The sequence below is a fragment of the Myotis nattereri genome (genome assembly GCF_964212035.1).
Source record: "Myotis nattereri genome assembly, chromosome: 1".
NCBI lineage: Eukaryota > Metazoa > Chordata > Mammalia > Chiroptera > Vespertilionidae > Myotis > Myotis nattereri.
This window is the reverse complement of record NC_138075.1, coordinates 52,197,423-52,214,604: the sequence shown is the minus strand read 5'-3', so window position 1 is coordinate 52,214,604 and position 17,182 is coordinate 52,197,423. Positions and strand designations below refer to the sequence as shown.

Genomic DNA, 17,182 nt, shown 5'->3' with positions numbered 1-17,182 from the left:
TCCTCCGTTTCTGTCATTTGTGACCTGTTTCTTTGTCTCTGCATTTTTTATGCTTCCCTGTGTTGATAGAGTGGCTTTCTGTACTAGGTGTCCTCTAGGGTCCAGTGGCTCAGCCTCCCCAATTACCTGAGGTGGACACTCTTGGTGCACAGTCTTGTTGTAGTTAAGCCTTGATTGTTGTAGTTATCACTGGGAGGAATTGACCTCCAGGCCACTTGGCTGTGAGAATCAGCTGTGTCTACAGTGGGAGAACTTCTGTGCTGAAGACACCCTTCTGGGCAAGACTTGCTTCAGTGGGGCTTTGGTGCTCACTGAGTCTGCCCCCTCAGTGTGTCCCTTATGGATCTGAGGAGTTGTAATCTGGATGGTCCCACTCTGACCACTGGGTACACTGGCTCTTGGATTTATAAGGAGGTGCTAATTTGGCCTCTGCCTGAGGCTACCCAGCAGGAGCTATGGAGAGATCTGCAGATTCCTCTTCATTATTTGGGGTTTGGAGGTGCCCAGATGAGGCCCAGCTGTGAAGCAATGCAAGCTGCTGTGGGGCCTTGGGCCTTCTTTTGGATGTTCTGGGTCTCTCCGACCCAGCTGCAGTTTGTTAGGTAATTTTCAGATTGCAAAGGGCCAAGCCTTTCATATGCAAAAGCCTCAATCACACTGTACATGCGCGCCCGCATGTGGTATTTTGTGGAAGAGCCACACTCAAGGGGCCACAGTTTGCCGACCACTGCTTTAGAGGACGGGAAATAAAGATTTGTTTGAAATTTTTCTGCATTTTTGTTCCTTAATACTGTTTAATAAAGTTCTTGGAAACTGATAAAATCTTATGCAAATTTTACTCTATGTTTAGGCTACTATCAGTCTTAAGTTTGGGTGTTTTATACTTAGGATTCATTTTGCACAAAGGGTCCTATGTAATAAAGATGAAATATGCAAATTAACATAGACAAAGTGACATAGAATTGACACTCAGCGACAAAGATGGCAGCATCCACTGCAAATAAGGAGGGAATATGCAAATTGATGTGACAAAGATGGTGGTGGCCAGGCCAGGACACTTGCGTCATCGCCATGATGACGACGCAGGCGTTCCACCTTGCCCCGGCTGTTCCAGGCCTCTGGACAGTGCACGCAGGTGCGGAGCGGCCAAGGCCACGTGGGACACCTGCTATGAGAGGGGAGGTGGGGCATGTCAGAAGCTACAGGATGGCAGCAGGGCCAGAGCAAAGGTGGAAGGTGGTGGCCAGAGCGAAGGCCCGGGTCCTGGGTGCTGGAGGGAAGCTGGTGCCAGCAGCCAGGGGAAGGAAGGCCTATTCTTGCACGAATCTTTGTGCATCGGGCCTCTAGTCAAATATAAGAAAGCTGTTATTTCTTGGGACAGCTGTTTCTTCTTTTTCATCTAATTACATTTTAAGAGCTTTTATATACAAGATTATATTTGAAGAGGAACCTAACCCTGTTATAGAATGCTTAGTTGGAATTATATAGACTTACTAAAGTTGAATTTTGTGAGTAGGTGAATGGAGAGAATTGAGTGTCTGAATTATTCAATGTTAACAGTAGAACTCTAGCCTGTGCTTAATTGGTTTAACTTATCTCCTCTGTTAAAATAGGTTCCTGACATGGCAGGCTACCCTCACATCCGTTACATTTCATCAGGATTGGATGGAACGTCATTTAGAGGTCCTTTCAGGGGCAATTTTGAGGTATGTAATAAAATTAATGAATTTATTTGCCACAGAATCATTAATGTAGGTAGAAAATATATGTGTTATTAGTATTCACAATTGTATAGGATTGCCTCTGTGACTGGACAATAAGGCAGAAGTCGGTAAAATGTCTGAATTTCTGATATTTCTTCTAGGGACTGTGGTTTATAAACAGTATTAATCTTAGTTCAAAAATTACCCAAGGAGCCCTAGCCAGTTTGGCTCAGTGGATAGAGCGTCGGCCCAAGCCCTGATCAGGGCGTGTGCAGGAGGCAACCAATCGATGTGTTTCTCTCACATCGATGTTTCTCTCTGTCATTCCCTTTCTCTTCCACTCTCTCTAAAAATCAATGGGAAAATATCCTCCAGGGAGGATTAACAAAACAAAACCAAAATTACCCAAGCATTTAAAGAAGAGTAAATGAAAATAACCTAATATAAAGAAATATAGAAATGTACAAAATCATAAATATCAGACAAAGAACCATACTATGAAATGTTGGGGGCAGGGGCTTAATGCTTTTGACTAAGCTTAATTTTTATAAAAATACTAGAGGCCTGATGCATGGGTGAGGGGTTCCCCTCAGCCTAGCCTGCACCCTCTCCAATCCGGGACCATTCGTGGGATGTCTGACTGCCGGTTTAGGCCCAATTCCTGGCCTAAAAGTTAAACACTCCCCCCCCCCCCCAGCTTGGTTGCCCCTAACTGCCCCCCCATGCCCTCCTGGTCACCCCCAACTGCCCCCTCCCTGCTGGCCTGGTCGCCCCCAACTGCCCCCCTCCTCCCCCTGCTGGCCTAGTCGCCCCACACAGCCTGCTTGTTCAGTCATTTGGTCATCCCTCACTAATCCCCCTGCTGGCCTGGTCATAGGCAGCCCTTGTGAGGGAGTGAGGGTTAATTTGCATATTACCTCTTCATTATATAGGATTGTGGGAGGAAAAGAAACCTAAGTAATTTAGTTTTATAAGTAAATATCTCCTTGTTTGATTTTTCAGAAGAACAAATCATTTAAATATGGTTTAAAGTTTTATTTTGTTTCTTCATGTCAGTTTGTAAGTTAGAGTCAGTGGGACTTAGAAAATTGCTTGATTTGTTTCCCTCTTTTACTACAATGACTTCATTGTCTGTATCAGGGGTGGGGAACATCCGGCCCTCAGGCTGTATAAGGCCTACGAAATAATTTGGTCAGGCCCTGCCAAGACATTAGGGGTGAGTTAATTAAATGTTTGACCAAATATAGCAGGCTAATTTTTAAGTTGATAATTTTGTATGGCCTGAAAATTATATTATAAATATCCAAATGGCCCTTGGCAGAAAAAAGGTTCCCCACCCCTGCTGTACATGCATACATACTGACTTACATAATACTATGTGGGAATATGTTGCTCTAATCTATAACAATAATTTTTCCATACCACTTCTTTTTTTTTTAATGTGTATTTTTATGTCAGAGAGGAAGGGAAAGGATGAGAGGTATAGAAACATCATTGATTAGAGAGAATCACTGATTGGCCGCCTCCTGCATGCCCCCTATTGGGGATTGAACCCACAACCCAGGCATGTGGCCTGTGTAGGAATCAAACCGTGACCACCTAGTTCATGTGTTGATGCTCAATCACTGGGCCACACTGCTCAGGCACTAATAGCTTTTTGAACACTATTTGCATTGTATTGCAGGTTTATAAATGTGGAACTTTATTTCTTTTACAATATTGACAGTGCTGTTTAAGGAATAATCATCCTGGTTTTTAATTCTAATTATTCTTCACCTTCAGGAACTGATTCATTTGGAAGAAAGATTAGGAAATGTCAATCGTGGAGCATCCCAGGGAACAATTGAAAGATGTACATATCCACATAAATACAAAAAGGTAAGAATTTACTCTGTAAAACATCTACATTGTTATTAAAATGGATAAATTTAATATGGACCTTTTTTTTAGTTTGTGCATTATAACAAATACATTATTTATTATTAAAACAAAAATACATATACTTAAAAATATTCAAAGTATAAAAAAATATATACCCTGAAGTTTATTGCCCTGGTGACTGTTACCAGTCTTTCTTCTCAGAAGAAAAATAATGGTTAAGGATTTTTAGGTAATCTTTCAAATATTTTTATACATTTATAATAATGTGCATATGTATTTATTTTTCTTACACTTTGAAAAAAAAAACACAAAGAGGTTGCTGTGCACATAGTTTGGCACATTCTCTTTTCATTCTGTATCTTCATTCACAGATCACCCATATTCTTTATTTAATAGCATATACAGAATTCCGTAATTTAACCAGCCACTTATTTTGATGGACATTTAGTTAATGTACATTTCTAATATTCTATCCCCAATTTCTTATGTAGTAGTATATCAAGAAGTTGTGAAATAGACATGTTAAATAAGTTTCTTTCAACAAACAATGTTCTGTGCTGTACAGAGAATAATAAATTGTGAAAATTATTCTTTGTAGTTTTTATCTGTTTTCTAAGTGTATTAATGGGGTATTAGCATTAAATTTAAGTCCTTTCAACTGTCTAAGCTAAGTACTATAATTAGCATTAATTAACTTGAATGTTTTTTTTGAAACATTCATTAGTAAAATAAAGTTTATTTAGCTATGCTCATGATAGGACAGTGAGAGTTTATATTGTGTATCATCCTTTTTGTGGATTAAAAATAATAGATTTCGAACTAATGAATTTCTGTTAACTTTGATTTTGCTGCTGATTGATTATTTAAGGGTCATAATGAAACATTTAGTTGGTGATAGTCACTTAAGTCATCCATTAATTCGTGACAGTTGAACCTGGGAAATAAGTTGTGGGTGAATGTGTGGTTTTGTTTTATTTTGTATTTCAAATAAACACAGACTTTACTCAGTTGTTCAATAATGTCATCTCTACTAACAAGGTAACAACTGATTGGTTCTCACAGAGGAAACTGCACTGCAAACAAGATGGGGAAGAAGGGACTGAGGAGGACACAGAGGAAAAATGTACTATCTGTTTGTCTATTTTAGAGGAAGGTGAAGATGTGAGGTAACTAGATGCTAATTATCTAAAATCTGTTGTCAAAACTCTATGAGATTATATTTATTTAAAAGTAGACTAGAAACTAAAAGATTATTCCTGGCATACCCTGTTACTAATCTCTGACATATAGAATTGGCTTCTTATAGTGAGTGAAAGAGTAAAAAGATTAAAGCCTCCATCTTGCCAATAAAGGGATGGGAAATATACTGCCTATTTTTGGGCCACACCATGAGTCGGCCATTGAAATTTTGTGGTCAAAATTGTCTTCTACAAATCTTGGGGAAAGGAGAATTTGAGACGCTTTTGAGGCTGAGACGGGGGAGATCCAGTTTAGCTCCATACAATTTATTTTACAGCATCTTTAAAAATATATATTTTTATTGATTTCAGAAAGGAAGGGAGAGGAAGAGAGAAACATCAATGATGAGAAAGAATTATTGATTGGCTGCCTCTTGCACACCCCACAATGGGAATCGAGCCCACAAGCTGGGCCTGTGCCCTGAACAGGAATTGAACTGTAACCTCCTGGTTCATAGGTGGACGCTCAACACCAGTTGGGCTATAGCATCTTTTATAAATGAATTTTATCTTAAAATTTCCTCTTAACTTGTAGGACTACTCTCTTCTTGCAACTCTGTGATTTAGAAAATGTTATTATATTAACTCAATATTAATTTTAGGCATTTTCTTATAATCTCTTAAGTAATTGTTTTGTTCCTAGTTCTTTTTTTCTAATGTAACATAATCCCATATATAAAGGTTCTATATATATGTAACAGAACCATATGGTAATTTTGTTGCCCTAATTTATAAGGATAATTTTGTCATATTTTTTCAATTGGCCGAGAGACAAATATAAACAATTGTCTTTTATATCACATATAAGGTTTTTTTGAACATTGTATTTCCAATGAAGATTTATAAATATGGAAGATAGTTTTTACATTATTGACAATATTGTCAATAATGAGTAATTGCAACACTTCTTTTTAGCTACTATTTTTGCAAACTATTAGGAAGTCTGAAAATGTATGACAACTCTTAACAGTAGATGGAAGTAGGAATGGGTACTTAAGTCAGTAACTTATATCCCACTGTTACACTTAGATTTAATGTTACCCTGATTTCCTAGGTTTTTTTTTTTATTTCTCAATTTCTAATTGATAACTTAGTGTAGTGTACTTAAGTAAACATCTCCTTTTAACCTACTTTTATAAAAGTAGCATAGTATTAAGTAATTGTAACAGTTAATGCAACAGTTATGTTGTAAACAATATATTAACCTTTAATCAATCATGTACTTAAGTTTAATATGTAAAGATCCTCTAGATAGAAAATAATATTGATATTAAATCCCTTAATTAGTATGACATGGCTGCTAAATATTTATAATATGAATTCTGATGTTTTTGAGAGAGAATTAAATTATATATATTTAATTCACTTCAATAATGTAATGATTTTGTAATGATTACATAACAAAGAAGGAACTGGCAACTTCAGTGTATTGGCGGCTCACATATAGAAACAAAAATAGCATTAATTGCCAGTGTAATTGTTCTTAAAATTATTGAGATATTACATGATTTGGTTTCATTGCTGTGCAATTATCTTGTTCATTTATACACTGTATTACTTAGAGTGTTAATTTAATATAGGTGTAACTTATTAGAGAGGTGTTTTATTGTTTTGAATGGAAGAGGAAGATGTCTAATAACTTAAAAACATTACAATTACACGTATCATTTGTTTAAAAGGAAATGCCACATGCAGTTGTCATAAAATTAATTTTGCTTTTTGTTTTGTTTGCCTATAATAGACGCCTTCCCTGTATGCACCTTTTCCACCAAGTGTGTGTTGACCAGTGGTTGATTACCAATAAGAAGTGCCCCATATGCAGAGTGGACATTGAAGCCCAGCTGCCAAGTGAAAGTTGACACCATGTTTCAGAACTCTTGCCCTCCCTCTCATTCCCATCCTCCCGGTACTGCAGTTCAACCAAAGATGGCATGACTTACCTGCGCAGATTTGGAAGCCTTGAACTTAGAGTGCTGGCTCTGCTATATGGTACAACTAATGCTAGACCTACAGTTTATGTATACAGTTGATTTTGATGTATTTATAAAAACTTTTTTTCTAGATTTGACATTTTTTCTGTATCATTTTACTGTATTTTTGCATGGTTCCTTGTATTGCATTTCTTTGCACATATTATGGGCTTGTGACCCTAAACTTGCAGGCAAGATTAGCTGCTTTAGTAAGTAGAATTTTGTGGTCTTTTTGTTTTTTACATAGTATCAGGTCTTAAGAATTATGAATTTTTTTGATCCATTACTAACCTTTAATTTAATCAATCATGTACTTTAGTTTGATGTATAAAGATCCTCTAGAAAAATGATAATATTGTGTATTAAGACATTCCTTAATTAGGACAAAATGGCTGCTGTATATTTACAATATGGAGTTCTGAGTTAAATACCATCCTTAATACTGGGAACAGAATACAAACCATATTCAATCAGATGCAGGTGGTATTCACATCACCAGTGATCAATAGAAATTTTCTTGGTGTATCCTTTTCCTTTCAACACAATGCAGAGAGTTGATATTGATATTATACATTTAAACTGCTGTTCTGATTATATTTATCTTTTTCCTACTACGTTTAAAACTTTATTTCCCTGGTTCAGTTTTTGCTGCTGTGAAACAGCTCTGATAAACACTAAATATTAATTTCAATTAGCTGGATTGTACATACTTGCAGATTTAACAAAATTTTGGGGAAATTGAAGAAGACATGTAGAATTTGTTTAGTCTTCTGCTAAGCACGTGTAGTAAAGATATCTGCTTACACTGATTTTGTACACACATTCAGTCAGGATTTAGAATTGCAGTCATTAGCAGTTATCTATGCATTCATACTAAAGGTCCCAGGATCACTTTTAAGGGATTTTTATTAGTTTAAAGATAAATAAAGTTAGCTGAATCTACATGTCTCTTGTTTTATTTCTCTTTAAACTTGAAAACAGTAAATCTGCAGATACTGTGAGGCACAAATTATACTGTCAACCTACTGTTGCTCTGATTTTAGACTCCCACTTCATACATTAACCAAGAGTCGATCACTGATTTAAAATTTTTAATTTCAATAGTTAAGATTTACTGCATAATATAGAATATAAAGTTAAGTTAACATACTAACATTTCTCCTTTGGAGAAAGTTTTAATCCACTTCAAGATGCATATTATCAAGATGCTTTCATATACAGGATAGCCTAATTTTATTTGTTTAAATATGCTTAATATGTCCCAGATTGCAAATGCATCAGTCAGTAACACCACTGTCTATATGTGGAAGACATGTTCCCATGGATCATATGTGAAGATGTCAATAAGCTTGCATTAAGCCACCTGCTTTGTAAGTGGATTGATTAATAAATAACTTATATTTCTATTGTCTTTGTGTTTTATAATTAGTTTTTGTAAAACAGTTTACATTAAACATCTTGGAATTCAAAAATAGTGATCTCTCTGAAGTTGACATTTGCATAATTGACAAGTACAAATTTGCTTTTGGTGTTTGTATTCATTTAGTTATGGCTATTTGTCTTTTTTTGTATTATTAAATGTTACACTGTAGTAATTGTCAATATCAAACATGCTTCAACATGGTGTGTGTAGAGATGGAAGATGGACTGTGGTAAAGAAATTTGGATATAAAATAATATTTTTAAAAATACTTGATTAAGCTGCAGATGTAGAAGGATGGAGGGCAGGGGCTCGGGGAGGCCAGAGAATGAAAGAGTGGTTCATGTCTGCCATCTTATTGGGAAAAAGAGCAAGTAGCCTGTCTTCAAGGAGCCTGTGGTGGATGTAGGACTTTGCCACTGGAAAACCCAGGGTCTGTGCCAAGGGATAAGATGGGGAGAATTCTACATAAAGGACTCCTCTTGATGTTCCCAAAACACAAAAAGTGCAGATAGATTTCTCTATTTTTTAAGATTTCATCAGATTTAGATGCACAACTACCTGTTGACCTGTTCAATAATTGCTACTGAATTTTTATTAGATAAAGCCTTATTATTTTAAAATTTATTTAATGCAAGTATTTGTGGCATAAACCTGAATTGTTAATGCAGGAGCTTATAAGGTACTGTAGTTAGTTAAAGGAAAATGTGATTAGTAATGAACAAGTAAGGAAGAAAATTTTTAATATTTTAACTTTTTGTGCTTTGTTTTGGTGTTTTACATATTTTGCTGCATCTTATGTCAAAATGAAAATTTCAGTGATAGTTGTCCAAATATTTTAAAATTCTTTTGTCAGCAAATCCTTATTTTTATTGTTGTTAATATGCAAGTGATAAACTGATATTTGAAACATTTTTCTTACTCTGGTGACTTTATTTTAGCTGCAAACACACTTCATCAATTGAACTATAACGCTTTGACATACAGAAAACTAGCTCTGTTTTAAAAATGGTATTTGTAACACTGAAATTAAAATATAAACTCTGTGGACATTTCATTATTAGTGTTTCATAAGTGGGAATAGTTTAATTCCATAGAAAATGCATCCTGATTTTTCACTTAACTTACAAAACCTCTGGAAACAGTAAATTTTCTTGTTTATTCAAGACTTATCCAATATGTGTCAAGATATTGGATATATCAAGATCAAAATATCCTTTGAGTTATAGATTTCGGTAATTTTCTTCAATTAAGACTTATACCCAAAACAAATAATTCTTTTTTTTATTTTTTTTATTTTTTACAGAGAGGAAGGGAGAGAGATAGAGACTTAGAAACATCGATCAGCTGCCTCCTGCACATCTCCCACTGGGGATGTGCCCGCAACCCAGGCACATGCCCTTGACCGGAATCGAACCCGGGACCTCTCAGTCCGCAAGCCGACGCTCTATCCACTGAGCCAAACCGGTTTCGGCAAACAAAACAAATAATTCTTACTGAGAAAGTTAAATGTTACCAGTTTTGTGGTTGGGCCTAGTAGGAACAGTCTCCTCCTGTGTATCCTGTCATAGGCCACACAAATGATTTTGGGAGGCTTTAGTGTCAGACTTACTTGGGCTTTGAATTGTGCGGTTTTGAACAACTGAAGCTTTCTGAGCCTCATGTTTTAATTTTTATAAAACAGAAGTTAGGTTATTAGAATTAAATGAGATAGTGAGTATGAAGAGCATATAGTGCATACTTATGAAAATAAGTTCACTCAATGCTTGCTCCAACTCTCTCACCTCACCACCCAAATACCCTTGCCTTTGGTTACAAATTATAGCCTAGCAAGGTACTGAACTGTAGATCAGGGTTTGTGCTAATCTTTCTCTTATATACAAGCAGCTAGAAAAGCAGGAACAATCCTCTTCAGCCCTTCTCTGATGAGTTGGAGTTTTTCTTCTACCAGAGGGTCAGAAGAATCCCAGCACATGTGCTTTCTTCCCTTGCCTTGCAGTCACAGCAAGAGCATCACCCACCAGAACCATCCAGTGCTGTGTGTTAGGCAGCTACTGCTAGTGGATCAGAATTGGTGCAGGAGAGGAAACCATTTATTCTCTCTGACCTAAAGAAAATTTTATGGAGAAACTAACAACTAGAATTTTTCATTCTCTCCTAATTGTGTTAGGCAGCTCAGTTGGTGTGGCTCAGTAGTTGAGCATTGGCCTATGGTATGAACTAGGACAGGGGTCCTCAAACTACGGCCCGCGGGCCACATGCAAATACAAATATTGTATTTGTTCCCGTTTTGTTTTTTTACTTCAAAATAAGATATGTGCAGTGTGCATAGGAATTTGTTCATAGTTTTTTTTTAAAACTATAGTCTGGCCCTCCAACGGTCTGAGGGACAGTGAACTGGCCCCCTGTTTAAAAAGTTTGAGGACCCCTGAACTAGGAGGTCACAGTTCGATTCCAGTCAAGAGTACATGCCCAGGTTGTGGGCTTGATCCCCAGTGTGGGCCTTGCAGGAGGCAACCGATCAATGATTCTCTCTCATCATTGATGTTTCTTTCTCTCTCTCCCCCTCTCCCTTCCTCTCTGAAATCAATAAACATATAATTTTAAAATATATGTTTTTCCAATAATAAATTAACGTCATCTTCATAGATTTGCTTGTAGGCAGATATGAACCATGAACATTCCTCTATTAATGAAAACCTTTCAATGTTGGGGTCCATGTTTTCACACTTTTTAAAATGCTTTTTAAAATATATTTTTGTTGATTTCAGAGAGGAAGGGAGAGACATATTTTCACACTTTTTAATGAGCTTTCTGAGGTCTGCAAAAGCTTCTGCTATACCCTTCACTGAATTTTCTTGGGAGGGAGGTGGCTTCTTTTTCTTCTGGTTTTCTTTTTCCTTGCCTCTTCTTCAGCTATGTGTTGCTGTTTCATTTCCCACAACTCATTAGTCAGTTCCTCAGGAACCACCTTTAAGGATCTTCTCAAAGTCATCCTCATCCACACCCAGGTTAAAGTTGTTGGCCATCTCACCCTCAGCTTTGCTGACTTTTGCAACCTTTGTGCTATGATGGTATGACAGCTACCATATCACTAGGCACTAGGAATTTTATCTCCACCTTCATGTATGTGGGCTGTCAATGACCACATGACTGCGTTTAAAACAAAACATCACAGTTAATAACTCTTATCTCCTATGTCAAGACCTAGTCTATAGACACCTGGACTTATGTGGCCAAAATCCTACCAAAGACTATTCCAGCAAACAAAAAGGCTTACTTGGTGCAAAGATTGCGGATGCCCCAAATAAGTGCATCTCTTTCCTGTAACAAACCACCCCAAATCTTAGTGACTTAAAACACAACATTTGCTGGTAGTTGTACAACTTGGATAGGGCAGGAGTAGCTCATCTCTCAGTGTGGTATGACGTGTTCATGTGGCTGCATTCAGCCGGGTGCTCCACTGGGGTAGAATTTCCACTATGGCCCCCTTTAGATGTCTGATGCTTCCGCTGTGGTGGCTGGGGCAACTGAAAACTCACTGGGCATTTCTCTCAGTGTGACCTCTGAGGGATAGCTTGGTAGACCTGTTTACATGCTGGCTCAGAGCTCTAAGAAAGAAGAAACTGCCAGGCCTGGAACAGGCACAGTATCATTTTATCACCTTCTGTTGGTCAAAGTGAGTAATGCGGCTAGCCCAGATTCAAGGGGAGGGGAGATAGACTATACCTGTTAATAGAAGCGGTAGCAAAATATTGTGGCCATGCTTAATCGATCACAGCAAAGCCCCATTGCTTTGTTAGAATTCCTAGTACAAGCTTCCTGAATGTATTTAGTCCCCCACCCCTAAAACAAAGTCTAGAATTGGAGAAGCCATATGTGCAAAATGGTCTCTGTTCTTAAGTATAATCATCAGAGGAATCGCTTTCCTATGCTGATATTTGAGAAAAACTTACGGGATGGAGATGGCTAGGGTTTCTGGTCCTTTGACTACAATATCTTTGTATAATTTAGAAATTCTTTCTGTGGTGTTCTTGATAGATGATTATTGTAATGGTTAATTTTGTGTCAGCTTGACTGCACCATGAAATGCCCAGACATTTGCTCAAATGTTATTCTGGGTGTATCTGTGGGAGTGTTTCTAGATGAGATTAACATTCGAATCTGTAGACTATGTAAAGCAGATTGCCCTCCCTAATGTGGGTGGGCCCCATCCAATCAGTTGAAGGCCTGAATAGAACAAAAAGATTTGCCTCCCCAGCCCCTCACCTGTAAGTGAGGTAGAATTCCTCCTGCCTGCTTTGGAGCTGGGACATCGTTTTTCTCCTGCTTTTGGACTCAGAGTGAGGCTCTTCTTGTGTCTCTAGCCTGCCACCTTTGGACTGGAACTCCACCATAGACTCTCCCTGGTTTCCAGATTGCAGACTGGATTATGGGATTTATCAGCTTCCATAATCTATCAGCTACCTCTGGAGAACCCTGACTAATGCAATTATCATGCCTCTGGTTATGTTCTTCCAGAGATGATGGGTCACTGCTTAAAAAAAAGAAAAATGTTTTAATTGATTTCAGAGAGAGGAAAGGAGAGAGGAATAGAAACATCAATGATGAGAGAGAATCATTGATTGGCTGCCTCCTGCATGCCCCCTACTCAGAATTGAGCCTGCATTGCAACCCAGGCATATGCTGACTGAAATCGAAGCATGACCTCCTGGTTCATGGATCGACACTCAACGATTGAGCTGGCTGGGCAGAGGTCACTACTTATTGAAGAAGCGCATTTCTTTGTAAACAGTTGCAAACATTCTTTTCCTTTGATAGATTTTCCTATAAGCTCACATAGGGTCCTATTCTATATTCTAGAGCATAAATCTGGTTTCTTGCTATTTGCTAGCTCCTCAGATATTTATGGTAGGACTGCTGTCTTGTCTTCTTTAGGTCTACAAGTGAAAGATCCTTAGAACCTTTGTTTTTGTTTAAACTGAATCTTAAGCCTCGTAACTGTTCTTATCACCATTTTCTGGATACTTCTAGCTTATTAATGTTCTTCAAAGTACAACACTTATTAACAATCACTATTACAAAGGCGGTCTGAACATTTATGGAATTACATAATCCCATGTTAGGTGTGAGTTAGGTCTTGGAATGGTGGTATTTTCTAAGGGAGCACAGGTTTCCAGAAGAACAGGTGTGAAAATAGAAGGAATAAGAATGGATTGGAAAAGGATTACAAACTGAAGAGAAATGAGACACCATCATCTATGTGATGGCGGGACTGGCTCTCATGTCCCAATGGACCTGCACACCTCACAGGCACAGCATAGCCTAGAATCGGGGCTGCAATGGAAACAAGTCAACTTGATATGCCAGTTGGGAGATTCTTTGAATTCTTCAGCTCCTTAATATCCCACTAAGGCTGACTAGGGTATGATACAAAACTTAGAGTGTCTCACGATGTTTATCTTGTACCAGTGAACCAGACATGCATGAATAATCGAACAGCATAATGTAAAAACACGAGTCAATGGTTTCTTATCCTCAACAAACCTTTTACCTTTCTACTCACTAAGCATGAGTGAATTATGGTGGTGTTCTTTCATGTACCTTATCTCTATATTTTAAGTACCATGAAGGTAGAGATGTAGTTTTTTTGCTTTTGTTTTTTCCCCTAGTATATGAACAGCACCTTGCTTATAGAAGGCATTTGGTTGATTAAAAAGCAACAACAAAAACAAGACAGATAATCCACAAGCTTGAGGTCCAGATTTTAAGAAAGCATTTTGAGTGAAGGATCATAAAGGCACTAGAAAGGTGTTTCTTTCCACCTCTCAGGGTCTCTCTACTTCTGGACAAATGTACAGGCCCTAGACTAGGGCATACCCATGTACCCTGCCTAGCCAGCAATACTGGAAAAGACAATGTTGAGTTAGTATTGGTCAAGGTGAAAGCAGTAGGTCAAGATGGATGCAAGCAAGGCAGAAGAAAAGGCGTTATTTTTGTAAGAAAGAAATTATGAAAGTTACTATATTTATAACTTAGTTTGTGTAACTCTTGACAAAATTTTAACCAGAGCCCTGAAAACTTTTTTCAAAAATTTTTTTTTTATTGATTTCAGAGCGGAAGGGAGAGGGAGAGAGAGATAGGAACATCAACCATGAGAGAATCATGCCCCACACTGGGGATTGAGCCCAGAACCTGGGCATGTGCCCTGACCGGAAATCAAATTGTGACCTCCTGGTTCATGGGTTGACGCTCAACCATTGAGTCATGCCAGCAGGCAAAACTTTATTTTTTTAATCCTCACCCAAGGATATGTTTATTGATTCCCTGACTGGGAACGGAACCGCAACCTTTTAGTGCATGGGTATGACACTCTGAATGATGCTCCAACCAAAGGTCTGTCATTTCTCCTAAAATGCCTCTCAAACCCGCCCCCCGCCCCCCCCCCCCCCCCCCATTCTCCAAACTCGTCCAAGTTTCACCTGGGAAACTCTTAGCTTTCCCACCCACTCTAATCCACCCTCCATGCCTCTCAGGGGTCAGATTTCTAAAACAAAATTTTGGCAAAGTCATGCTTCTTAAAAACTGTCCTTGATTCCTCATTTTCTGGACTTTTGCAGCTTGTCTTTAGTATACTTATCATCCAAATGCCCAAGACTACATACATTGTTTTTTTCACAGGTTTATTCTTATTGTTCCCACTTCTTAAATGCCTTTGCCATTGCCGCCTGCTAAAATCTAACCCTCCATCAAAGCTCAGCTCAAATGTCCCCTTTCTAGTAAGCCTTCCTTCATCTCCCCCCATTTTGAATTAATCTCTCCTTTGTGCTCAGCATTTTGTAGGTTCTGCCTCTTAGAGTAATTTTGTTTCTATGTATCCCTTTCTTGTTTTGAACTTGAGAACATGGCTCATACTATATTCTCTGTGTTCCCTGCAGTGCCTGGCACACGGACATGTTAATTTTAATATATCAAATATAGTTTAGTTTATCTCCTAGCTAGATGAAAGAAGAGAAGAAATCAAACTGGTAGGCAGAAATTGGTGTGGTGGGAAATAGAAATGGGATAAGAGCAACTGAAGGAGAGAAATTAGTACCACATTAGGAAGACTGCTGTGTTCTGATCAAAATCAGCTGATGAAAATCATTTGTCAGTTATGTCATTCACAAATTAATGGTATATTAATTACACTGGGCCCTTGATGTCCTCACTGTGGTCTGGAACAATGGCTACCGAAGGTCACCAAGGACAGAAGGGGAAAGTATTCTTCAAGGAAACCAGGAACATGAGGTAAGCTTTTGGACTTGTCCTATGTGATACACTTGCACGTAACCCAAGTGAATTGGCGTTAAAATGCAGCAATAAATAAGCACCTTGTTATGGGCACTGGAGATGAAATGGTGCAAAAACCCAACACCCCTGCCCACCTGGAGCACATGCAGTGCATCTGCTGAAATTAAGCCGCACCTGGGGCTGAGTTTCAGAGGGTCCTAGTGGGACTTCTAGGAGGTTTCCAGCCTTGACTTGACCTGGGCAATTTTTGCCTTCTAAAAATTTAAATTCTCCATCAACAGTGGCTATCTGACTGTGAAGTAGTCTCAATGGGGGAAAGTCCTGGATCAAAAGAATCCCAAGACTGGGAGAAAGAAGTGGATATCTGAATAAGAAATAGGAAATGAGGAGGGTCTGTCAAACAGCAAGCAAATCTTTGGTGATTCAGAAGGATAATCCTCATAGCCAAGACTGCAAGCCTGTACCCCCAGCTGGGGCATTTAGGTGTCAGAACAGAATTCCCATTTGGTGCTCTAGGGCCTGGACATTTGTGTAAGGACCTCAGAATCTGTCTCGGACTCCTTTTCATGGGGTTGGAAGACACTAGGCAACAGTTACCTTGAAGCCCAATAGGCCCTGCCAAAGCAAGCCACTCTGTTTCCCACCAAACCGGTCCAGTACTGGTGCTCTGTGCTTTTCTTGGGGTGCTCCTTCTGCCTGCAATATTCTTCCTCCACCCCATACTCACTGAAGTTCACATGCATATCTGTTTGAAGTAGTACTTGACCAAGAAATGAAAATAAAGTGAATTGATCATGTAGAATTTTACATGACCAATTGGTTAATTTTCTATTCAATTTCCTTCGAGGACTGTTCCAAACTTCCCCCAGTCTTCACTCTTTCTGCCAACTGTAAATAGAGTGAAGAAATGGTAACTGCAGTGGAAAGAGCACAGGATTTGGAATTATACCAATTACAAATCCTGGCTCTGAAACTCAAGTGCTATGACTGCAGCCGAGACATTTAACTTCTCAGAGCCTTCGTTTTTTCAAATTGAGATAATATGTGACAGATGTTAACTGGAATTATTGTGATGATCATTCTGCAAGATATACAAATATAGAATCATGTTGTACACCTAAAATTAATATGTCAATTTTACCTCAATAAAAAGATGACTAAAAATTGGGATACTACCTACTTTATAAGGATTGTTATGAGGCTTCAACGAGAAAGTTTATATAAATTAGTATATAGGAGGAGTGACCAATGTTATCTAAGGCAGGAAGGAACAGGACATAAAAACATAGGACCATAATACATTAAACAAGAGGTTGAATCACAGTTAATTTATAAGGTTCTAGGTTAGTTGCAGTGGGGGATACAAAAGAAATTACTTCCATTTATAATAAAAATACAATATGTCTAGTATGGATTAAAGTAATTTATTTTGACGATGTCAAGTTAGTTAATAAGAACACTTTACCACTCATTGCATTTTTGTTTACAAAGCCCTGTAAAGATGGTGAAGATTACTTTTATAGTTGTAGCTCTTAACACCATCCTATCAATAAAAGAGAAACATGGTAATTGGCGTACGACCGCTACCCTTCCCATTGGCTAATCAGGGCAATATGCAAATTAACTGCCAGCCAAGATGGCGGCCGGCAGCCAGGCAGCTTGAAACTAATATGAGGC

At 38.2% G+C, this 17,182-nt stretch overlaps 1 protein-coding gene across 1 annotated transcript in view; it reads left to right on the top strand.

Moving 5' to 3' along the window:
* The window catches only part of RNF111 (ring finger protein 111), a 101,879-nt gene extending 93,620 nt beyond the window's left edge, over positions 1–8,259 (top strand). Inside the window, exons 11-14 of the mRNA XM_081099073.1 lie at positions 1,614–1,706; positions 3,486–3,581; positions 4,647–4,750; positions 6,564–8,259. Of these exons, the coding sequence (XP_080955199.1) occupies positions 1,614–1,706; positions 3,486–3,581; positions 4,647–4,750; positions 6,564–6,681 (411 nt within the window). The 3' untranslated portion in view covers positions 6,682–8,259. The remainder of the gene's footprint in view (positions 1–1,613; positions 1,707–3,485; positions 3,582–4,646; positions 4,751–6,563) is intronic.
* The last annotated feature ends 8,923 nt before the right edge of the window (positions 8,260–17,182 follow it).